The following is a 24,809-nucleotide window of genomic DNA, read 5'->3' on the forward strand; positions in this document are numbered from 1 at the left end:
TGCTTTCTTGAAGGGTGTTTTATTTTCAAGATATTCTTTCTTTTTTTAATCTATTAATGTTTTTTTCACAATTTAGTTTTCAGTTTTGAAAAGGGTCTGAATTTTTAAAAATGCTCTGCTCTCTCCTTACATGCTGCCTGGCTAGCTGAGTATACCCAGCATTTGCCGGTTTAATTATATTTTTAAAAATGGACATACAGATCCTTCTATAGATCTGTAAAGTAATCTGTAAAAAATACTAAGTTCCGCTGTCTCTGTCTACTCCTCGCAATTGTTTAAATTGTTTATGTTTAGATCTTTTTAACTAGCTGAATAAAGTACTTATAACTTACTAATAAGGCAGAATATCATCGCACTGAGTTACAGAAACACAGAACCAGAAAACCTTTCCATCTATATGATTATAATCAATTACAATTTAGTTCTATAGTTTTGGTTTGGATGCAGAAATATAATTAGGCTCCTCAAAGTATTATAGTGAAAGGCTTTAGTCAATTACTGTGATATTTTCAATTTCAAATCAGTCATAATGCTCAAAGAGCATGGGGTGGCTTATCCTAAATATGATATAAGCTAAAATAGATCAATATAATAGGGACATGCTAACATAGAGGTGCATTTAAAATATTGGTGATTACCTTCTGAAGAGTGATTTCCCCCAAACTAAAGTTTGCTTTCTCAGTATCTCAAAACAATGCAGCAGATTACATCATAGAATCCTTGCAGTTCAGGAGGCCATTCAACCCATCAAGTCGGCATCACCCTCCAAAAGAGCACTCTACCTAGATTCACTCCCCCATCCTTACCCTGTAACTCAGCGCACTGATCATGGCCAGTCCACCTAAACTGCACATCTTTAGACACAAAGAGGCAATTTAGCATGGTCAGTCCACCTAAACTGCACATCTTTGGACTGTGGGAGGAGGCCAAAGCACCGGAGGAAATCCACACAGAGGCGGGGAAAATGGGCAAACTCCACACAGTCACCCAAGTTCGGAATTGAACCCGGGTCCCTGACACTGTGAGGCAGCAGTGCTAACCACTGTGCCACCGTGCCCCATCAGTTTAGCAAATGTACCTTTCATCAGCATACATACCTTTCCTCATCATACATCTTTCCAAATAGTACGTTTTCTCTGACAGTCCCGTGAAATATCCAAGCTTGCTGAGATACAAAAGCAAATGATCCATTGACGGCTACCACTCCTTTCTGTAAATTCATCTGCATGAGGAAAAAAAATATTCAAGTTATAATTGATCATCCAAAGCTCTGGTAATACTTTCTATTTTTCAAAATAGTGGATCAAATATAATTTAAAATGTTGCTTGAATTCATTTGCTCAGAGTTTTTGGCACCTTGAGGTGAAATCCTATGGCACGACTCGGTGGCCCTGTTGGGCTCTCGTTTGAGTGCCATGCAGCCGAAGAATATCAGGAAAGCCATCCATAGTGACCCCCGCGATTCCCCAGAGTCCCGCGAGATGTCGAAGTTGGAAGCCCGCGCCAAATGGGCAGGGCCAAATGATGCTCACGGAATTAGGTCTTAAACCTACTTACAACCTACCTGGGATCCAACACCCTCCTTGATTCTTTGGTCTCCCAGGGTGGCTGCAGCCGGGCACCAATCAGTGCTGGTCCACACAAACATGGACCAGGCGGAATGGCACCTGGGGGTGGCCAAGGCCATCGGAGACACCTGGGTGGTCAGGGTGAGTGCAGGATGCTCCCTGGCCCTCCCCTGGAATGTGGGCACCTTGGCACTGCCAAGACAGCAGGAGCACTGCCTTGGTGCCAGGGTGCCTGAGTGCCAAGGAACACTGCCAAGGGCCAGGGGAAGGGGGGCTTTGCCTAAAAATGAGTTTGAAGGGGAGTTTGAAGGGGTAGGAGTGCAGGGCAGGTAAGTGGGGACTCCGGGAGGCTGGGGGAGTGGGGGGGGGGGGGGGGGGGGGGGGTCATGGAATGGAGGAGGTTTTTTAAGGGAGCTTGGCTGGGCCTGAAGAAGGGTGACCCCCAGGGACCCCATAATGGGTTGTCCTCATTTGGGGGGTGTGGAGTAGTGTCAATGTGTGTGGGGGGTGATATTGCCCATGGCTGGGGAGGACCCACAAGCTCACTTAGCGATCAGGGCACTCTTTTAAAATGGCAGCCTGATCTCTGAGTTAAACTCCCCAGCTCAAAAGAATTCTGGGTGGGATTCTCTGTCTCGCCTCACCAGGGGCTGGATTCTCCACACCCCGACGCCGAAATCGCGGCCGACGCTGGGATGGAGAATCCATTTCCCCGCATGGACTCAGGTCCGGCGCCGGTTCCCCGCTTCTCTGGGCCCCGCGCTGCATATCACCTACCTGCGGCCATTCCTGGAGTCCTGCCCTGCCATTCTCCGCCCCCGACCGGCCGAAGTCACGACGGCGTGGATCTAACATGGTCCTGCCGGTTGAGATGCTAGCGGGCAGCTGCGGACTCAGTCTGTGGCCACCCTGGTCGGGGCGGGCTGATGGGAGGTCGAGGGGGTCCTTATATGGCCGGGCAATTTTTAGGCGGGAGGTCGGGCGTGAGTCCGATCGAGGGCACTATGTTCAGGGTCCAGCTCTGCGGTCTGAGTCCGCCATGGAGCACGGAGCGCCCACTGGATGTTGCCTCCGTGCGCTTGCGTGGCCTCCGACCCGGAAGTGCAGGGTCCCGTATCTGCAGCAAAAGCTGCTAATTTTACACTGGTTCACTGTTCGCCCCCTGCAGGGCTAGGAACATGCGGCCCTTTCACGCCAGTTTTTCTAGTATGATAGTCCACAGTTTTTACGGCGGCGTGGGGGACATAGTCCCAATAGCAGAGAATCCAGTCCCACATGTCTGGTGTGGCGCATCCCCAGGATTCTTCGTCTCACCAGCCGGCCAACCGGGTTTCCCATTGTGGGCAGCCCCACGCCGTCGGGAAATCCCCGGGCTGCCGGCGCAGCGAGAATCCCAACAGCGGAGAATCCAACCCTCTAAATGTGGCCTAAACTGTTGACTAAGTGTCATTGAATAGCGGTGAGGAACTCGCTGGCAGAGCCGGCGGGAAACTTCCTGAAAAACCCACCACAAATGAACTTAGCTATTTTTGGGGAGAATTGTGCCCTACAGCTGGGCATTCCCCCCCCCCCCCAACCTTTCAACTCCAATTAGAATGACCCAGCATATTGCTGGAAATGTGAATTGAGAGCGCCAGTGTGGGCGGTGGTGGACAGTGTGGTCAGGGGTGGTCAGTTCTCAGGGTGGGTGACCATCCTGCATAGCACAGCAACTCCAGTAGCTACTTATTCATGGGCTTCTGCCTGTAAAGTCAAGGAGGAAGCCCTTGTAGCAAACCAAGCATGTTGCTGACACACAATGCTGGCTGCTTTTGGCACTCTGACCTTTTTGGAAATATTCTTCCTTATTTCCTACTGTCTCTGCAAAGTTCTAGCATGGTTACTGCTTCACTATAACTTTATCATAGGTAAATTTTGATATTTAATGAATTTATATTCTAAACAAAAAAAGAATTTTGGAGAATATGCATTTTAGCCAAACTATTTTGACCTAAGTACATATGCTTTAATGTTTTAAACTGGTGTGAATAATCTTCATTTTTGTTACTAAATAATCCAGAATGTGCCTACCTGTCCCAATAGAGCAGATATTAAAGAGCTTTTCCCACTCCCTACATTTCCACAAACTCCTAAAAGCGATCCCTGGAAAAAAAATCATGTTATTTATTAGGCTTCTTGGACATCTCATCTAACACAAGGGGTGGGGTTCTCCATTGGCCGACGCCGAAATCGCGATTGGGCACCGGTTCCGAAGTCAAAATCGCGGTGGACGCCGATTTGATGCCAAATCGCAATTTTCCATCACCTCGACAGCGGCGTACCGGAACACACGTTCATGAAACACTGTTTACATATCATTAGTTTGCATATCAAGCCTGACTTGCTATTCTCCGGGGCATCCAAATTCGCCTCCTCCAACGGGCTGACTTCCTGACTGCACGGTTCACGTGTGCTTCTAAAAATCGTGAAACCGGCTTCGTGGAGGAGGGAAAGGGTGTACAGAAAGTGTCCAACATCGCCATAGTGTTCTGACAGTTGTACTGCTTGCAGGAGGGCTTCTGCCAGGACGGGGAGAGTAGCAGGGGATGGCCAGGAGGTGGGCTGTGGAGTCAGGGTGGACGGGCACGGACACCATTGCCACAGCCAGCAAGGCAGCCATGCAGCTGCTCATGCTGCTAACAGCCAACTGTAAACTTAGTGCCACGGGTCGTAAAGGTGTCCCCCAGGGCATCCCCCTAGGTACCCTCTGGCCCCAGCCTACCCATCAGCTGTATGGATACGCCCCAGAACAACCAGTGCCATCTTGTTGGCTGGGGTGGGAATTGTAATGTGTATGTGCGGCCTCATCTTGTCAGCCTCCAGAGTGTCAAACACAAACCCGGAGAATTCCATACCGTTTTTCATTGGAATCGATTGAGTTCCACCCAGCGCCGGTGCCAGCCCCTAAACAGTAATGAACTCAGACCTGATGTGGCACCAGATTTGCTGTCATGAAAGTCCACGAATTCTGCGTTGGCGTCAACACTTAAGTCTCAGAAACGGAGAATCCCGCCCACAATGTTCAAAATTAACGGGTAATATCTGGAACATGTACCTTGTCCAAACAGAAGTTAACATTTTGAAGAGTTATTGATGCTTTCGGTGTCATTTCTGGCAATTGACCAGAAATACTGGACTCATTTGTTTCATTTGCACTAAAAACATTTTTTCCGTGTGAAACCTTGTCGGCAGGATTTGATTCCCCATTGCCATTTGTGTTGTCCCATGAAAGTGAAGCATTTTCCATCAGGACTGCATACGGAGAGTCTTGCAAATTTTTCACATATACAACAGGATCTTTCATGACCAGGATTTTCTAAGAATGGAAAATTAATTTACAAATCTGAATGAGAATATTGATAATTGTTTAATTACGTTTCTAAAAGCAACTTGTGCGTATATATTTAAAGCGGCAAATGTAAAATTATTAGCAAAGGTACTGATTTACCCTTAGTCTTTGTAAGGAAACTTTAGCCTCTGCGAATGCTTTAACTGAAATTGGCAGACTGCCCAATGCGAATTTCATTGCGTTGAAAATGGCAATCACAGTAAATGCCTAGAGTGATGAGAGAAATGAATTGTAAAGTTTAAAGGAATGGATTTGAACATGTCAGGATTACCTTTCACTCAGTGCACAATCAATGTTCTCTCCATTTCATCTTACCGTGGATGCAGTCAAATCATATCGCAGCAGTGTGTGTACTATTAATGTGAGGACTGTGGCCAATGTCGGTACAATAGGGGAGATTGAATTATTCACACTCTGAACATATCCTGCTTTTTCTAATATTTTTCGTTCATCTTTTCGCACATCTGTTTTAGAAAATGATAAAGACAAATTGTCCACATCAAAGCAGGGGTTTTGAGTCCTGTAACGTCCATAAAATGTGTAATACTTGAAAGTTTTCTTCCTGGGAAATTAGGAGCGGGATTCTCTGATCCTCAGGCTAAGTGTTGATGCCGTCGTAAACGCTGTCGCGTTTTACGATGGCGTCAACAGGTCCCCAGGACCAGCGATCCTGCACCTCACAGGGGGCCAGCACAGCACTGGAGCGACTCACGCAGCTCCAGCTGCCGATACCGGTGTCAAACGGGTGCCGTGGGTCTGCGCATGCGCGTTACGACCGGCACAAACTCGCGCATGCACACTAGTTGTCTTCTCCGCGCCGGCCCAGGAGCAACATGGCAAAGAGCTACAGGGGCCCGACACGGAGTAAAATAGGCCCCCACCAGGAGAAGCCGGTCCGCTATCGGTAGGCCCCGATCGTGGGCCAGGCCACAGTGGAGGCCCCCCCGGGGTTGGATCCCCCCTACCCCCCACCAGGCCGCCCTCCGCAGGATGAACGCCGAGGGCAGCACGGTAGCATTGTGGATAGCTCAATCTCTTCACAGCTCCAGGGTCCCAGGTTCGATTCCGGCTTGGGTCACTGTCTGTGTGTAGTCTGCAGATCTTCCCCGTGTGTGCGTGGGTTTCCTCCGGGTGCTCCGGTTTCCTCCCACAGTCCAAAGATGTGCAGGTTAGGTGGATTGGCCCTGGATAAATTGCCCTTAGTGTCCAAAATTGCCCTTAGTGTTGGGTGGGGTTACTGGGTTATGGGGATAGGGTGGCGGTGTTGACTTTGGGTAGGGTGCTCTTTCCAAGAGCTGGTGCAGACTCGATGGGCTGAATGGCCTCCTTCTGCACTGTAAATTCTATGAGTCCCGCCGGGTAGGACCACATGTGAATGGCGATGGCGGGACTCGGCCTATCTCGGCCCAACTGCGCGGGCGCCAAATGCAGTGATTCTCCGGTCAGTGGAGAATCGCCAAACTGGCGCCGCGTGAATCGCCCCCCCTTCCCCCGGCAGTTCTCCGACCCAGCCCGGGGTCAGAGAATTCCATTTTATTTTATTTTATTTTAAAGAAAATAAAACGCTGCTGTTTGCTTCAAATCTTATTTGCTTTAAATACAATTATATACAAAGGTGCTTGTTGGACATAACTTTTACAGTCGCATCAAAAAATTGTGGCCTCTTTGAAATAACTTTATAAATGAAACACGTTTGTAGTTAAAATACGTTTTTATGTTGTATGTAAAATTAATGTCAAGATCATAGTTCTAATGAATTTCAATTAACTGAAAACTGTGTTATCTTACCGCAAATAGAACGTGCAAATGATTTTTCCCATGCATACATTTTTATCAGTTTTATATGTGTCAACACCTCACTCATTAATCGCACCCGAGTGTCTGTCTGCCTAATGGCTTTGTGTCGGAATGCTGTGGTAAGTTGTGCCATGAGCATCTGAAACCAATAAAAAACACACAGAAATAATCCATTCCAATGTTACTGTGACAGTTTCATAAACCAGCAAATTGTTTGATCGGGGAGGGCACACAAGATAATATCAGCTCGGCAAATAGAACACCTGTCAGGAGATACTTCCAAGAATAAGGATAAATATATATTATTGACAGGGAAATGCAGGTTAAGCAAAGATGGCACTAAGTAGATGAATGAGGCAACATGAATTGAAATAGCAAGAAAGACATACTTTGCTGAACCTTTAGAGAGAATAAGTGGGAAAACACTGGAAAGAATATGGGAACATCCAAAAAAGTGAAGAAAATGGCGAGGTGGTGTCTGGGTAATTCCAGGGACAGTGCTCAGATAGTGGCAGGGGGCGCTGTCTGCGTAATGCCAGGGGGCACTGCTCAGATGGTGCCAGGGGCCAGTGCTCAGATAGTGCCAGGGGGCGCTGTCTGCGTAATGCCAGGGGGCACTGCTCAGATGGTGCCGGGGCCAGTGCTCAGATAGTGCCAGGGGGCAGTGTCTGGTTAATGCCAGGGGGCAATGCTCAGATAGTGGCAGGGGGCAGTGCTCAGATAGTGCCAGGGGCAATGTCTGGACAATGCCAGGGGGCGGTGTCTGGTTAATGCCAGGGGCAATGCTCAGATAGTGCCGGGGGCAGTGCTCAGATAGTGCCAGGGGGCAGTGCTCAGATAGTGCCAGGGGCAATGTCTGGACAATGCCAGGGGCCAGTGCTCAGATAGTGCCAGGGGCAATGCTCAGATAGTGCCAGGGGGCAGTGCTCAGATAGTGCCAGGGGGCAGTGTCTGGTTAATGCCAGGGGCAATGCTCAGATAGTGCCAGGGGAAATGTCTGGACAATGCCAGGGGGCAGTGCTCAGATATTGCCAGGGGGCAGTGTCTGGTTAATGCCAGGGGCAATGCTCAGATAGTGCCAGGGGGCAGTGCTCAGATAGTGCCAGGGGCAATGTCTGGACAATGCCAGGGGGCAGTGCTCAGATAGTGGCAGGGGGCAGTGTCTGATTAATGCCAGGGGCAGTGTTGGGGTAGTGCCCAGGCAGTGCTGGGAGGGCACCGGATTGGTTCCAAGGTGAACTCGTTTACTCTCTCTGTGTTGGGGCAACCTTTAAAAATGGTGCCCCAATCCTCGGCTGTCTAAGTTGCTGGTGGGACAGGGAAGCAGGGGCCAGCGGCATGTTGTGGAACCCGTGACTTCACTTTTTTTTCTAAGTGCTGCACTAGACAGCGGAGATGCTGCCATTGACATTGGCAGTTTCAACACCACTTTCCCCACTTGCCATCGGTCTTTGCCGAAAATGTGGTCCCTTGGGTGGAATTTTCCATTTTTGCCAATGGCATGTGCATAATGTTCAGCATGATCGTAGAAAATCTGGTTTCCTGCCGCCAAGAAATTAGGTTGGTGTTTTGTTCTCCTAAACATAATGGCGGGTTCAAGGCGAGTCGAGTTTCCTGCTGATCCATGTTTGGAACCATATTGATCACATTTGTCTCTCATGAAAAGGCCAACTCTCTGGCATTATGTTCCCTCTCCAAGTTAAGTGCTGGACCAATGGATAATTAAAAAGATTTGTTTCCCAACTCTATACAAGTGGTATGCACCTGATGAGCTTCAGTTTATAGATGATTTTGAGCTCAGTAGATGCAGTTTGTGCCCACCTTTAAGAGCATGTCTGCCTGTATCACAAGGTGCACTAAGACTGGGCACAGGTGGTAAAATATGTGGGGAGGGGGCAGATGGTGGCAGGACTATGTGAGGGAAGAAAGGAGTCAGACACAGGCCTGGAGTGGGATCAGGGAAGGGGTGGGGAGTAGACAGAAACAGGACTACAGAGTGCTCACAGAAGTGGGCGGAGGAGTGAAAGGTTGTTCTGGTCGGAAGCCATGCCGTAGGGGCATATTGAAGATACTTTTCCAGGGCTGCGTGGACCATGTTAGAGGGCTCTGCATGGCATGTAAGTCTTAGGTAGGGCAAGGTCTCTCTTTGGGCTGTGACGATATGGTGTGATCAGTCGCCTAAGTAATTTGGTCCTGGGGATTAGAGCCGTGTGTGAGGCAAAGAACACAATCACAGCCAGGGCAGGCATTTGTATCCTGCATATGGCCGACATGTCATGGGGAGGGCTATTGGATGGTGGCGGTTTTCCTGTAAATTCAGCATGCATTTGGCCTTGAGAAGGAAGGGGTTAGGTTGACAAAGGTCATCAACATTGAAGAGATCAGGGCGAGAACAGGAATAGCCACATGGATAATGAGTGGAGAGGGAGGTTGGATAATCATTGGAGAAAGGGGAATTAGGAGGTAGTGAGTGATGTGTTGGGTAAGCTGGGTCTATGTGGACTGCATTTGATGCAGTGTAGAGAGAGACAGGCTTCCAACACGATTTTATTTAACATCTAACTATATTACATGCTTAACTGTGGGTTGACACTATGCTGACGTGACTGGTGACCTGAGGCTAGCCTGACCAGACTAACTGACTACCACATGGTGTTTGCACTGGCTGCTGCTCACGAGCTCTGACTGTCTCAGAGGCTGGACCCCGAGAGAGTGAGAAAACTGGTGCCCTCTGGCTTTATAGTGGTTGTGTCCTGTCTGGTGATTGGCTGCTGTGTTCTGTGTGCTCACTGGTCATCCTGTGTGTCAATCACTGCCTGTCTGCACTCCATCATATACATGCTTGTATATTATGATGGGAGGGACATGATGGGTGATAGGAGGAGGTTGGAAGCTGGTCTCCCAAACGAAGGTCAACAATACCATTTTTGAACTGACCTTACAATGATGCAGTTCGGAAAACAAGTTAGAAAAAATTGATCGTGGATGGGCTCTGAACATGTGGGAGGAACGCAGCATAAAAACTCTTGTTTGGTTGAAGAGGCACCCCATAACCATTCTGCTCAAACCATGTTCAGCATGGTTCAGCTGAGTGCTGGACCTGGGGGTTTAATGAACAATGAGCTTGGCCCATTTACTAATACTGTGCATTCAGGTGAGAATCCATTAAATTGAGGTGCTGCGGTGCACATCGTTTTAGTTGGATCCAGATCCTTATAGGGACATATGAGGGTGAATGTTGGGTCAAGAAAATCAATGTCTGCTGCACAGAGGCAGGCCTCCACATTCTCAGTGCTCATGGCATTCAAGGTACCACCATAAGTGTAAGGCATGGGTATCGATATTTATTGTCAAGGTCACTGGAAGACAGTCAACACAAAGTTGATTGTAGTTTCTAATTAAGACCTTCATTGTCATTACACAGTAAAATCTGAGGGGAGAGCTCAGCCACCTCTCACCTTTCAGACTGATATCAAGTGGTGACCTTGGTATGTGATGCGCAGACTGAGGGAGGTCAAGGCTGGGAGGCTGCATTCCTGCCTTGTATATGATGGAAGACAATTCAATGGGAACTGCTATGGATTTCTTAATTGTATCCATTCCCAGATACAAGGGGGAGCGAAGAATGCAGGCTGCAGACAATACTGCTTTCTTTATAGCTTTGATTTGAATGAGGAGAAGAAGGGCCCATCATCAATTGGCACAGCTCAAGTAAGATAATTGTCCTGAGGAGCAAGAGACTGGGATACTGACAAAGAGGGGCCAAATCCACAAAGGCTTTTGGTAAGACTATGTTCAGTGAAAGACTGTTCTCTACGTTCCTTCACTTGTCTGGCGATGTGGTAGCTCATATTTAATACTCTTTTTTGTTACAAGTAGATTTACATTAACACTGCAATGAAGTTACTGCGAAAAGCTCCTGATCGCCACACTCTGCCGCCTGTTCGGGTACACAGAGGGAGAATTCAGAATGTCCAATTCACCTAACAGCACGTCTTTCGGGAGTTGTGGGAGAAAACCGGAGCACCCGGAGGAAACCCACGCAGACACAGGGAGAACGTGCAGACTCCACACAGACAGTGAGCTAGCAGGGAATTAAACCTGGGACCCTGGAGCTGTGAAGCAACAGTGCTAACCACTGTGCTATTGTGCCGCCCACATTGTCCATGCTGAACTCACATAGCAGGGACATGGAGGGCAGCCAATGTCAGTTGCTCTGAAGGTTACCATTGCACACGTACCAAATATAATTGAGAAAGTTCAATGCATAGAGGGTTGGCTCCTGGGTGATAAGGGATACATAGGACCCCTTACATGAAGACATGGGAAATTATGCCTATTCGTCATCCACGGACTGCATCTGATGCGAGGTACAATACTGCTCATTCACACACAAGATCCTTAATAGGCCAGACTAATGGTCTCTTAAAGATGTGTTTCAGATGTTTTGACTGCTTAAGTGGGACTCTCCAATATTCGCCGTGGAGAGTGCCCTACATCATTGTTATTTGCTGCGCTCTGCACAACCTAGAACTGCAAAGGGGGAGAATGTGTTGTCATGAGAAGACATGGAGGAACTAAACACCTCATCAGACGAGGAGAACATTGAAGGGGGTAAATCTAAGGAAGGCGAGGATTCAGACAAGCCACATGAAGATTCCAGGAGGAATACGGTGACGACCAGTTGTTATGAGCGCAGTTCTCTTCATTCTTTTAATACAGGGGGACATGATAACACCTTTATTGTCATCTTCAACAGATAAAAGATTGTCAATCTCACAATGATCATGGAGGAAGCATATATCACCTTTATTATTTATAAATAATAAAGGATAGCACGGTAGCACAAGTGGCTAGCACTGTGGCCTCACAGTGCCAGGGTCCCAGGTTCGAATCCCCACTGGGTCACTGTCTGTGTGGAGTCTGCCTGTTCTCCCCGTGCCTGCATGGGTTTCCTCCGGGTGGTCCGGTTTCTTTCCACAGTCCAAAGATGAGCAGGTTAGGTGGATTGGCCATGCTAAATTGCCCCTTAGTATCCAAAATGGTTTGGAGGGGTTATTGGGTGACAGGGATAGGGTGGAAGTGAGGGCTTAAGTGGGTCAGTGCAGACTCGATAGGCCGAATGGCTCTTCTATTTGTGGATACTCTTCTTCTAACATTGTTTCATCAGCCCTGACAGGAAAGGCTTGCCATCTGATAAAGTGTCGCCATCTATCCACTAGCCTCCAACCTTTCTCCATTGTAGACTTGCTCATCCCTGCCCAAGTTATAGTGCAGTACTGCTATGGTGAGTGCTGCCCTGAATTTTTTGTTTTGTTTTGTTCTATGTTTAAATCTAATGATGGGGGTCATCATTGGAAAGCGCTGTAACCAAGGGGCAAAGTGGCTGCTGTGGAATGTGCTAAGCACTATGTGAGTGCACAGCCTGAAGCAACTACACATAGTGCAGTCCTTATAAAAATGTTTGCAACAAGTCAGTGGCCATTGCATCCTTCAAGAAGCTGTGATGCTATTGCACAAATGGATGCACTCATGCCAGTATAACAGCAGCTTAACAAGATGGCTCTAAGACAAAAAATATTTGTCAGTGGTTAGCGCTGGACCATCTCGAGACAGAGCGATATCCAGTCAGCAACATCTATCCAAACACCAGCTCTCATTTATGATTAATTGAGAGATCAACATTTAGATCTGTTACATGGTAGTATGCACCCAAAGCTCTGAGTTATGTTAACATTGCCCTCACAGAGAGTGGTTCAACAGGACCATCCTGTGATTATTAACTAACATGCATTCATTGGAAGACTGCTAGATTTACATCCTCCATTGCCGTAGCATTTGGGAGAGATGTGGCCCAGTCAGATTTGACACAGCAGCAAATGATCATCTATTCCCTCCATCGATACTGCTGTTCACTCAGGAAATGTGGCAGAAAGATTCCGCGAAGCACCACTAGACAGCCATTCAGGCGCAAACTATGCTCCTTACAGGAAAGGTTCATCAGGACAAACATATTCATTCCCATCGAGCAGACATATCAAATGTTAGGGAAAAGGACTGAATAGTTTTCACCTTATTTCTCTCAGACATACCCTTAGCACTCCTTGGCAGGACAAGGCCCTGAGCATAAAGTCCATCAGGATTTGAAGACTGATCAGCTTTTAGCTCCACTAACTTTCTCAATCCCCTTTCCCTGGTGATTGTAATTAAGTTCCTCATTGCCTTTTACCTCCTTATCCACAATTATTTTGTAATGTTACAGATCCTCCACAATGAGGTCAAATGTAAAGTATTTTCAATTCACCTGCCATTTCCTTATTTTCCATTATTATTTTCCAAATCTCACTCTCTAGAGGATCAACATTCACTTAATCTAGTCTTCTCCTTTTTAAATTCCCATAGAAATATTTACTGTCTATTTTATATTTCGAGCTAGTTTTCACTCAGAGTGGAACCTTACCAGAATTTGGCAAAGTGTCTGGCTCAGACAGAAAACTGGTGTGTTAACTCTACAGTTGCACAGGCCAGTTTTCTCATGGATTCTTGAGCCTCTTTACCAAAACAAATCAGTAGGCGTGGCGGGCCACATAGAGCCGGCAACTGGCTCCAAAGAGATTGGGGTGCCATATTTTTTAAATAATATTTTATTGAGGTATTTGAAAATTTTTATAACAGTAACATAAACAATAACATTAACATGGTAAAATAAACATTTCCCCCCCCCCAGCTCAATCTTCACGCACCTCAACCATAAAACAACAATCCGACCCCCCCCCCCCCCGGAATACTGCATCTGCTGACATTTTAATTTTCCCTGAGAAAGTTGACTAATGGCTGCCACCTGCAGGTGAACCCTAACATTGAGCCTCTTAAGGCAAACTTTATTTTCTCGAGACTAAGAAACCCAGCTATGTCACTAACCCAGGTCTCTATACTCGGGGGCTTCGAGTCTGTGATGAATGTTATCAATAGCTGATATAATGGTACCTTACCTTTAATGCATTGGTTCTTTAAGACCGGGCTTGGAACAGCGGGGAACTCCGCCTCTGGCTCCGCCCCCAGGAAACGGTATATAAGATAAAGCTCACTCAGGCAACATGTGATGAGCACACTTCTCGGCCGCTGTACAGTTCTCAGATGATTAAAGCCTTTGAATCATCTATCTTCTCTCCTGTGTCGTGATTGAGGGTATCTCAATTTAATCATCTGATACATCAAGATGGACAGCGCTCTAAAGCCGGAGAAACTCAACCTGGACGCTCGGTCTCCGGAAGCCCTGGAAATTTTTTAATATTGGCTGCGGTGTTTTGAGGACTAAATTTACTCCTCAGCGACTGATGCCGACGGCGCTCGCAAGCTGCGTTTACTACATGCCCGGGTGGGCCACCGACTCTCCTCCGCTATCGAGAACGCTGCAAATTACGAAGCTACGGTCGAGATACTGACAAAACCCTTTGTGAAGCCGATTAATGAGGTACACGCCAGACATTTGCTCTCAACCTGCAGCCAGCATTCCGGGGAAACTCTGGATGAGTACGTGGAGAGACTCACTGCGCTCGCAAGGACCTGCAACCATAAAGCAGTGACGGCAGAAACCCACATGAACTTGCATATTTGCGATGCCTTTGTGTCCGGTATCAGGTTCTCGTACATCAGGCAGCAGCTCCCAGAAGACGGGGCAAAGGATCTGCAAGGCACGGTAACGCTCACCTCTTCCCTAGAAACGGCCCACCGTAACCTCCGTACATACTCCACGGACCTTGCAAACCCCTCTCGATCTCCTCCAGACTAGGCCACAGGCCTGCACTGCGCGGTGATCTGCTCACTGCGGGGGTTCCCCATGCTATTTCTGTGGGCGAGGTCAGCACCCATGGCAACATTGCCCGGCTCGCGCCGCGATCTGCAACGACTGCGGGAAGAAAGGGCACTTCACTAAAGTCTGCCTGGCTGGCCCCAAAGGCTACAAACAAAATCCTCACCAGGCCCAGAAATAAAGCTCCCGGTCTCACAGGCCCCGCAACGCGGCCGCATGGTGGCCGGACACGCCCACTTCCGACGCGTCATCGACCTCGTGCGAGTCATGGGAGCGGCCATCTTGGCGGTGACCATCTTCGAACCCCGACACGTGAGACCGACGGCGACGGCCATTTTGTGACTCCAGGCGGCCGTTTTGTGAGTCCGACTTAACCGAGGACTCTGACTACCCGCAACTAGGAGCGATCACGCTCGATCAATCACGGCCGATACACCTGCGTAACTCGATGATGCGGGTGCGAATCAACGGCCACGACACTCCCTGCCAATTCGACTCCGGGAGCACGGAAAGCTTTATCCACGGTAAGACGTCGCTCCCTGCACACCCACCCCGCCTCCCAAACTATCGCCCTCACCTCTGGGGTCCATTCGGTCCAAATCATGGAGTATTGTGTCGCTGACCTCGCAATTCAAGGCGCTGAATACACCCGTTTTAAACTTTACATGTTTCCTCAACTCTGCGCCTCCCTGCTGCTCGGTCTGGACTTTCAGTGCAGCCACCAGAGCCTGACACTGAAGTTTGGCGGACCCCTGCCCCAACTCATGGTATGCAGGCTGGCGACACTCAAAGTTACGCCACCCTCCCTCTTCGCGAACCTCACTCCCGACTGTAAGCCTGTCGCCACCAGGAGTCGCCGGTACAGTACCCAAGACATGACTTTTATCAAGTCAGAGGTTCAGCGGCTACTAAAAGAGGGGGTCATAGAGGCCAGCAACAGCCCTTGGAGGGCTCAAGTATTGGTAGTCCGCTCTGGGGAAAAGCAACGAATGGTAGTGGATTATCGCCAGACCAGAAACCGCTTTACGCAACTCGATGCTTACCCACTTCCCCGCATAGCAAAAATGGTGACTCACATCGCCCAGTATCTGGTATTCTCCACGGTTGACCTAAAATCGGCCTATCATCAACTCCCTATCCGCCCAGAGGACCGCCCCGACACGGCGTTTGAAGCAGCCGGTCGGCTGTTTCACTTCCTCAGGGTCCCTTTTGGTGTTACAAATGGAGTCTCCGTTTTCAAGAGGGCGATGGATCAAATGGTGGACCAGTACGGCTTACGGGCTACCTTCCCGTACTTGGCCAACGTCACCATCTGCGGCCATGACCAGCAGGACCACGACGCAAACCTGAGGAAGTTCCTCCAGACTGCCCGGGCCCTCAACCTCACGTACAACAAAGAGAAATGCGTGTTCCACACAACCCGGCTAGCCATCCTCGGCTACATCGTGGAAAACGGGGTCCTAGGCCCAGACCCCGACCGCATGCGTCCCCTTAAGGAACTCCCCCTCCCCCGTAGTCTCAAGGCACTCAAACGGTGCTTGGGGCTTTTCTCCTATTACGCCCAGTGGGTCCCCAGATATGCGGACAAAGCCCGGTCACTCATTAAGACCACGGTTTTTCCTCTGACGGATGAGGCCCAGTCGGCTTTCAACCGTATCAAGGCCGGCATCATCAAGGCCGCCATGCACGCGGTGGACGAAGCCATTCCCTTCCAAGTAGAAAGCGACGCATCAGACGTCGCCCTGGCTGCTACCCTCAACCAGGCGGGCAGACCAGTTGCGTTCTTCTCCCGAACCCTCACCGCCTCGGAAATTCAGCACTCTGCAGTCGAGAAGGAGTCACAAGCCATAGTGGAGGCCGTGCGGCACTGGAGGCACTACCTAGCCGGCAGGAGGTTCACCCTCGTCACCGACCAACGGTCGTCGCCTTTATGTTCGATAACGCACAACGGGGCAAAATAAAGAACGACAAGATTCTGAGGTGGAGAATAGAGCTCTCCACCTATACGTACGATATTAAATATCGCCCGGGGAAGCTCAACGACCCCTCAGATGCCCTGTCCAGCGGCACGTGCGACAACGCGCACAAAGACCACCTGAGAGCCATCCACGATGACCTCTGCCACCCGGGGGTCACCCGGCTTGCCCACTTCATCAAGTCCCGCAACCTTTCCTACTCCACAGAGGAGGTCAAGGCCATGACTAAGGCATGCCAGATCTGTGCGGAATGCAAACCGCAATTCTATCGACCAGACAAGGCCCGCCTGATAAAGGCCTCTGGGCCCTTTGAGCAACTAAGTGTGGACTTCAAAGGGCCACTCCCGTCCACAAACCGCAACATCTATTTCCTCACCATTATCGATGAGTTCTCCCGCTTCCCTTTTACGGTCCCCTGCCCCGATATGACCTCGGCCTCCGTGATCAAGGCACTGCGCAGCATCTTCACACTGTTGGGTTTCTCCGCTTTTATCCACAGCGACCGGGGTCCATCTTTCATGAGCGCTGAGCTGCGTCGATATCTGCTCAGCAAGGGCATCGCCTCGAGCAGAACAACGAGCTATAACCCGCGGGGAAACGGGCAGGTGGAGAGGGAGAACGCAACAGTTTGGAAGGCTGTCCTCCTAGCCCTACGGTCAACGAGTCTCCCAATTGCCCGCTGGCAGGAGGTCCAACCCGATGCCCTACATTCCATTAGGTCGCTCCTCTGTACGGCCACGAACGAGGTCCCTCACAATCGTTTGTTTGTCTTCCCCAGAAAGTCCACCTCTGGGGTCTCGCTTCCACATTGGCTGATGACTACAGGACCAGTTCTACTCTGGAGGCACGTGAGGAGCCATAAATCCGATTCCGTAGTCGAGAGGGTCCAACTGCTACACGCAAACCCTCAATACGCCTGCGTCGAGCACCCCGACGGCAGGCAGGACACCATCTCCCTGTGAGACCTGGCACCCGCTGGCTCGCCCACCGACCCCGACGCTATCCCCACCGACCACCCCCCCCCCCCCCCACCGACGCTCCCCTCCCCGCACCGACTGGCGACCCCGACAGCGCCCCCCCCATAGCGCCCCCTGCCCCCCAGCCATCGCCGGCACCGATCACCCTAGTCATCCCGGATACCCCCCCCGCTCCAAGGCGGGCAAAGGCTCAGTCAACCGTGCTCCCGGATAGACCACCATCAATACCAACCGTATCCACGTCACCACCACCGGAGCAGAGAAAGTCAGCACGGACGGTCAAACCATCCGCAAGACTGAAGTTGTAACTCCACTTCACCCCCGACGGACTATGTGTTATTTTAAACAGGGGGTGAATGTGATGAATATTATCAGTAGCTGATATAATGGTACCTTATCTTTAATGCATTGGCCCTTTAAGACGGGGCTTGGAACCCTGGGGGACTTCCCCTCTGGCTCCGCCCCAGGAAACGGTACATAAGATAAGGCTCACTCAGGCAACATGTGATGAGCACACTTCTCGGCTACTGTACAGTTCTCAGATGATTAAAGCCTTTGAATCATCTATCTTCTCTCCTGTGTCGTGATTGAGGGTATCTCAGACTCCCTCCACATTAACAAGATCCGTTTCCGGGCTAACAGGGAGGCAAAACCAAGACGTCGACCTCTTTTGCTCCCTGAACTCCCAGCCCTTCCGACACTCCAAAGATCGCTACCACCGGACTCGGCGCCACCCGTGTTTTTAGCACCGTGGACATTGCCTTAGCAAAACCCTGCCAAAATCCTCTAAGCTTCGGGCATGCCCAAAACATGTGGACATGATCTGCTGGGCTTCCCGCGCACCTCACACACCTATCCTCTACTCCGAAAAACGTGCTCATCCTAGCGGCTGTCACATATGCCCGGTGGACTACTTTATATTGTATCAGGCTAAGCCTGGCACCTGATGAGGAGGTACTAGCCCTGTCTAGGGCATCCACCCATAGACCCGCCTCTATCTCTCATCCAAGCTCGTCCTCCCACTTGCCCTTAAGCTCCTCCACTGGGGTTTCCTCCACCTCCGAAAGCTCCTGGTAAATATCCAATACCTTCCCCTCTCCCACTCAGGTACTGGAGACTACTTTATCCTGTATCCCCCGTGGCGGCAGCAGCGGAAAGGCTATTTTCTCAGGAAGTCTCGCACCTGCAAATACCTGCTGGCAATTTATATTTATCCTCTAAAGCTTTCAAGCTGGGAAAGCTCCCATCTATAAATAGATCCCCCATCCTTCTAATTCCTGCCCTCTGCCAACTCCGGAACCCACCATTTAGCCTACCCGGTATAATCTTGTGGTTATTATAAATCGGGGTCCAAATTGATGCTCCCTCCACTCTCTTATATCTCCTCCATTGCCACCAGATCCTCAGAGCCGCCACTACCACCGGATTTGTGGAGTATCGGGCCGGTGAGAATGGCAGAGGTGCCGTTACCAGTGCCCCCAAACTTGTGTCTTTAAATGACACCGCCTCCTTCCGCTCCCAAGCTGACCCCCCGCCCCCCACTACCACTTCCTAATCATGGCTATATTAGCCGCCCAGGAGTAGCTGCAGAAGTTTGGCAGCGCCAACCCACCCTCCCCCCGACTGCACTCCAGCAACACTTTCTTCACTCGCGGGGTTTTACTCGCCCACACAAAGACCAAAATAACCTTATTTACCCGCTTGAAAAAGGCCTTTGGGATGAAGATGGGGAGGCACTGAAAGACAAACAGAAATCTGGGGAGGACTGTCATTTTCACAGTCTGTACCCTCCCCGCCAGTGATAGCGAGAGCATGTCCCATCTCTTAAGTCCCCTTCCATTTGTTCTACCAACCGGGTTAGGTTTAACTTGTGCAATGCCTCCCATTCTCGGGCCATCTGGATTTCCAGATATCGAAAGCTTTTTCCTACCATTCTAAGCGGCAGCTCTCCCAGTCTCTTCTCCTGTCCTCTTGCCTGGATTGCAGACATCTCGCTTTTCCCCATGTTCAATTTATACCCCGAACAATTGCCAAATTCCCCCAATATTCGCATTACTTCCCCCATCCCCTCCAGCGGGTCCGAAACGTACAAGAGCAGGTCATCTGCGTAAAGCGAGACCCGGTGCTCCAGCCCCCCCGAACCAGCATTTTCCAGTTCCTAGAGGCTCTTAACGCCATGGCCAATGACTCTATGGCCAGAGCAAACAGTAGTGGGGAGAGGGGACACCCTTGCCTCATCCCTCGGAGTAGTTTAAAATACCCCAATCTCAGCCGGTTCGTACGCACACTTGCTACTGGTGCCTGATAGAGCAACCGTACCCAGTCAATAAAGCCCTCACCAAACCCAAACCTCCCAGTGTCTCCCACAGGTAATTCCACTTAACCCGATCCAAAGCCTTCTCCGCATCCATTGCCACCACCACCTCCACCTCCTCTCTTTCTGAGGGCATCATAATAACATTGAGAAGCCTTCGAACATTGGCCTTGAGTTGCCTGCCCTTTACAAATCCTGTCTGGTCTTCCCCTATCACCCCCGGGACACAGTCCTCTATCCTTGTGGCCAGTATCTTAGCCAGCACTTTGGCATCCACATTCAGTAGAGAAATCAGCCTGTATGACCCGCATCCTTCTCCAGTTTCAGGATCAATGAAATCAAGGCCTACGACATTGTTGTGGGGAGGACTTCCTTCTCTCTTGCTTCGTTAAATGTCCTCACCAGCAGTGGGCTCAATATCTCTGAAAGCGTCTCATAGAATTCCACCGAGTAGCCATCAGGCCCCGGGGCCTTGCCCGACTGCATGCCCTCCAGCCCTTGATTATTTCCTCAATCTCAATTGGGGCTCCCAGCCCTTCCACCAGGTCCTCCTCCACCCTCGGGAACCTCAGCTGATCCAAATTCTGCCTCATACCGTTCACCCAGCCGGGGGCTCCGACTCATATAATTTACTATAGAAGTCCTTAAATACCTCGTTTACCCGCACTGGGTCCACATTAGTATTACCGTCTCTACTCTTTACTTTACTTATCTCCCTAGCAGCCTCTCTTTTCCCGAGCTGGTGAGCCAACATTCTGCTTGCCTTTTCCCCGTACTCATAGATCGCCCCTCTTGCCTTCCTCAACTGTTCCATTGCTTTCCCTGTGGTCAACAGCTCAAATTCCACCTGTAGTCTCCGGCGTTCCCTCAGTAGCCCCGCATCTGGGTCCTCTGAATATCTCCTGTCCACCTGGAGTATCTCCTCAACTAACCTGTCCCTCTCAGCCCATTCCACCTTTTCTCTGTGGGCCCGTATCAAGATTAATTCCCCTCTGACTACTGCCTTCAAAGCTTCCCAGACCGTCACTGCAGAGACCACCCCCGTATCATTCGTTTCCAGGTCGTTGTGGACGGACGTGTTAACCCGCCCACAGATGGCTTCGTCCGCTAGCAACCCCACATCCAGTCTCCACAGCGGGCGTTGCCCTCTCTCCACCCTAATCCGTAGATCCACCCAGTGCGAAGCATGATCCGACACTGCAATTGCCGATTACTCAGTATCCACCACCTTCGGTATTAGCGCCCTGCTCAGAACAAAAAAGTTGATGCGAGAGTATACCTTGTGGACATGCGAAAAAACAGAAAACTCCTTCGTCCTCGGCCCTGCAAACCTCCATGGGTTACTGCCCCCATCTGTTCCACAAAACCCTTCAATTCCTTTGCCGCAGCTGGCTTCCTCCCTGCCCTGGATTTTGAGCGGTCCAATTCCGGATCAATGACTGTATTGAAGTCCCTTCCCATGATCAAGTTATGTCACTGTAAGTCTGGTGTCTTACCTAACACCCCATAAATTCCACGTTGTCCCAATTCAGAGCATATATGTTCACAAGTACCACCCGCACCCCCTCCAACTTCTCACTCACCATTATGTACCTACCCCCCTTATCTGACACGATTCTCCCGGCCTTGAATGCCACTCGTTTGCTGATCATGATCGCTACCTCTCTGGTCTTTGAGTCCAGCCCTGAGTGGAACACTTGGCTGACCCACCCCTTCCTCAATCTCGTCTGGTCTGTAACCTTTAGGTGTGACTCTTGTAGCATTGCCACGTCTGCTTTCAGCCCCCTCAAATGCGCAAACATGTGAGCCCTCTTGACCGGCCCATTCAGTCCTCTAACGTTTCATGTCATCAGCCTGGACAGGGGGCTTCCAACCCCCCCCCCCCCCCCCCCACCCCCACCCCCTGCCGACTAGCCATCACCCCTTTTAGGCTACCCTCGATCTCATGCCCTCTGCTTCCTCGAGCCCCCCCTCGGGCAGTCGCAGTTCCCGACCTCCCATTTGCCCCGTAGTAACAATTCCTCCCCTGTCAGCAAAGCAGCTCCCTCCCTCCCCCCCCCTCCCCCCCCCTCCCCCCCCCCTAGCAACGACACTAGAAACTCAATTCCCTCAAGTCAAGCTCCAGTTTAACTCCTGCCCACCCCCCACTGCGCTTCCAAGAGTCAACTGACCCATGCTGGCTCGATAGCTCCTGCCCCTGGCACTAAGCAGCCTGTCTTCCTATTTTTCTCTCCCCTCTCACCCCACATGAATAAATATTTTAAAACATCACATTCCCCAGTAAACAAACATCAGAAAAAACTGAAGAAACCGTCACTTTAGAAAAATAGTCACCCAAAAAGCAGAACCAAATTCAAAGCCCATCCCCCCCTCTAACCAGCTCCCTGCAAGACAAAGCAACCTTTAACCATCCATACAGCCCATTATTTCACATAGCGCTATTACAATTTATACAATCCAGCACAACAAATCACCGCCACAGTACTTCTCCAAGTCTTCAGTGTATTTTAATTTGCCTCCAGCTTCATTTCTTTAATAAAGGTCCATACTTCGTCTGGTGTCAGAAGTCCCGTTCCTCATGTGTGACCCACAGACGGGCTGGGTACAGCATCCCAAACTTCACCCCCTTCTGAAAGAGGGTCGTTTTTGCCTGATTGAACCCAGCTCGCCTCTTGGCCAAATCCGCGCCCAGGTCCTGATAGATGCGCAACTCACAATTCTCCCACTTGCTGCTCCGTTCTTTCTTGGCCCACCGCAAAATGTGTTCCTTGTCCATGAAACTGTGAAAACGTACCACCATGGCCCTCAGTGCCTCGTTCGCTCCGGACTTCCTCGCGAGGGCTCTGTGCGCTCTGTCCAATTCCAGGGGCCGAGGGAACGCCCCAGCCCCCATCAACTTCTCCAACATGTCCGTCACATAAGCCCTCGCATCCGATCCCTCACTGCCTTCAGGGAGGCAGACAATTCTGAGATTCTGCCTCCTGGACTTATTCTCCAGATCCTACAGCTTCTCCTGTATTCTTTTCTGGCGGTCGTTCATCTTCCTCACCTTGTTTTCCAGCACGGTTATGTACTCCTCGTGCTCGGACAACTTTTGTTCCACCTCCTGGATCGCTCTCCCGTGGGTTTCCTGATTCTGAGCCACATGATCAATCGAAGCCTTAATCGGGTCCAGCATGACCTTCTTCAGCTTGGCGAGGCAATCCTTGGAAAACCTCACCAGCTGATCCGTCGACCACTGTGCCTTCTCCCCACAGCCCTGCTGCCTCGCCATGCTGTCCCTTGTTACCAGCTCTGCTTGCGTCTCCCTGTTCCTGACCACTGACCAAGTCAGAGGGCCTTCTCCTAAGGGATATAAATGCATTCAGGTACAAAAAGTCCAGTTATCCCTCCCTGCTGCAATGCAATGTCTGCAGATCAACCTCCAGCTCACTGATCCCAAACCCTCAAAGCATATAAACTTAATGCAGACATATTTGTCCTGGATCACCCTGATATCCTGCCACCAAACATTCGGCAGTCGCAATACAACACCTGCCCTGCCAGTTTTTATTATCTGTTAATTAATTTCTAATGTTCCGACACCGTGGGCTAGGGTGCAGTCATTCCAGGCCCCCTTGAACCTGAGTTGCAACACAATTGAATTAATCAATAATTCTTAGAAAAATACCCAATGTCTTTGACCTATGGCTGCCCAATTATTCCAGTCAGTAAGTTTATAATTTAAACACAAGTACTGTTCATTTACAACAAGAACTATAATGAAATATGCAGCAAATACAATTGGTAAACTATTATCTAATTCCTCCCCACTTTAACTTGCCCCCACCCTCTACAAACCCACACACATGACAAAAGCACACAGGGTGAGCGAGGTTTGGAAAGACCATTTAAAACATCTGATGGGGTTATTCAATCGACTTCAGGAGGCGGGTTTGGTGATAAACCCAGACAAAAGTTAATTTGGAAAAGCCTGAGTCACTTTCCTTGGCCGACAATTGGACAAGGTCGAATGGTCACAAGGGACGGGTGGGTTCTCTAATAGGACAAATTTATATTCCTACAGAAGAATGAACTAGATGGTCTGAATGGCCCCCCACCTCTGTACTTGCCATTTTGACTTTTGTGAATTGAGTAATAAGAATTGTCATGTAAGAGTACCTATGAGAAATCAGTGCTTAAGAAATGCACCTTTAAGAAATGGTTGTGTTTATCAGTGAAGTCAGAGTTTGGGTGGAGCTGGGCTGTCTGTCAGCTTTTTTACTTTCGTTTTAGGCTGTTTCCTGCAGGGTGTGTTTTAGTTTTGTTTTCAGTGTTGGAGCTGAAGCCAGACCAAGCAGGTGTACTGCTAAATATCTCAAAACACTTAATATTGAATTAGCTTAAAGAATTATTGGGTAGTGAAATATGGCAACATTGAGGTAAAGTATGACATCAGTATGAGCAATAATGAGAATATTTTTTCTGGTGTTAATTGAGTGAGAAGAGTTGGCCAGTACACCAAAACAAAACTGCAAGTCTTTTACAGCTAGACAAATTGACAGACACTCAGACCTGAATCTTTGTGTTGGTGAAGAGTCTGTGAGCAGGGGGTGATGGATGGTGCGAGGGGAGTGGGTGGTGGGGATGGGGGATGGATTATAAATCACACATCTGTGGTTCTCAGAATCCGCTGTCCATATAAGTCACGGCTGCCTCCACTTATGTATGATTTTGGTGAGGTTGGTGCCTGAAATCCAAAGTGTGCATATTCGATGTGGTAGATGCAGCGAGGCAATATAGGTTGAGCTCAGGGTTCTATCACAATGTTGGGGGTTTACTACAGGCCTCCTAACAGCCAGCTGGAGATAGTGGAGCAGATATGGAGACAGATTTTGGAAAGATGCATAAACAATAGGGTTGTTGTGGTGGGTGACTTTAACGTTCCCTATATTGACTGGGGCCCACTTACTGCTAGAGGCATGGATGGAGCAGAA

The 24,809-nt window shown here is 49.7% G+C and overlaps 1 protein-coding gene across 1 annotated transcript in view; it reads right to left on the reverse strand.

Moving 5' to 3' along the window:
* Positions 1 to 24,809, reverse strand: part of LOC119970881 (multidrug resistance-associated protein 9-like) — a 235,416-nt gene that overhangs the window by 138,133 nt on the left and 72,474 nt on the right. The window contains exons 7-12 of the mRNA XM_038805989.1: positions 6,745 to 6,892; positions 5,272 to 5,420; positions 5,056 to 5,163; positions 4,663 to 4,923; positions 3,639 to 3,710; positions 1,098 to 1,222 (exon numbers count right to left, since the gene is read on the reverse strand). Coding sequence (XP_038661917.1) covers positions 1,098 to 1,222; positions 3,639 to 3,710; positions 4,663 to 4,923; positions 5,056 to 5,163; positions 5,272 to 5,420; positions 6,745 to 6,892 — 863 coding nt within the window. The remainder of the gene's footprint in view (positions 1 to 1,097; positions 1,223 to 3,638; positions 3,711 to 4,662; positions 4,924 to 5,055; positions 5,164 to 5,271; positions 5,421 to 6,744; positions 6,893 to 24,809) is intronic.

This window comes from Scyliorhinus canicula, chromosome 9 (assembly GCF_902713615.1).
Source record: "Scyliorhinus canicula chromosome 9, sScyCan1.1, whole genome shotgun sequence".
Classification (NCBI taxonomy): Eukaryota; Metazoa; Chordata; class Chondrichthyes; order Carcharhiniformes; family Scyliorhinidae; genus Scyliorhinus; species Scyliorhinus canicula.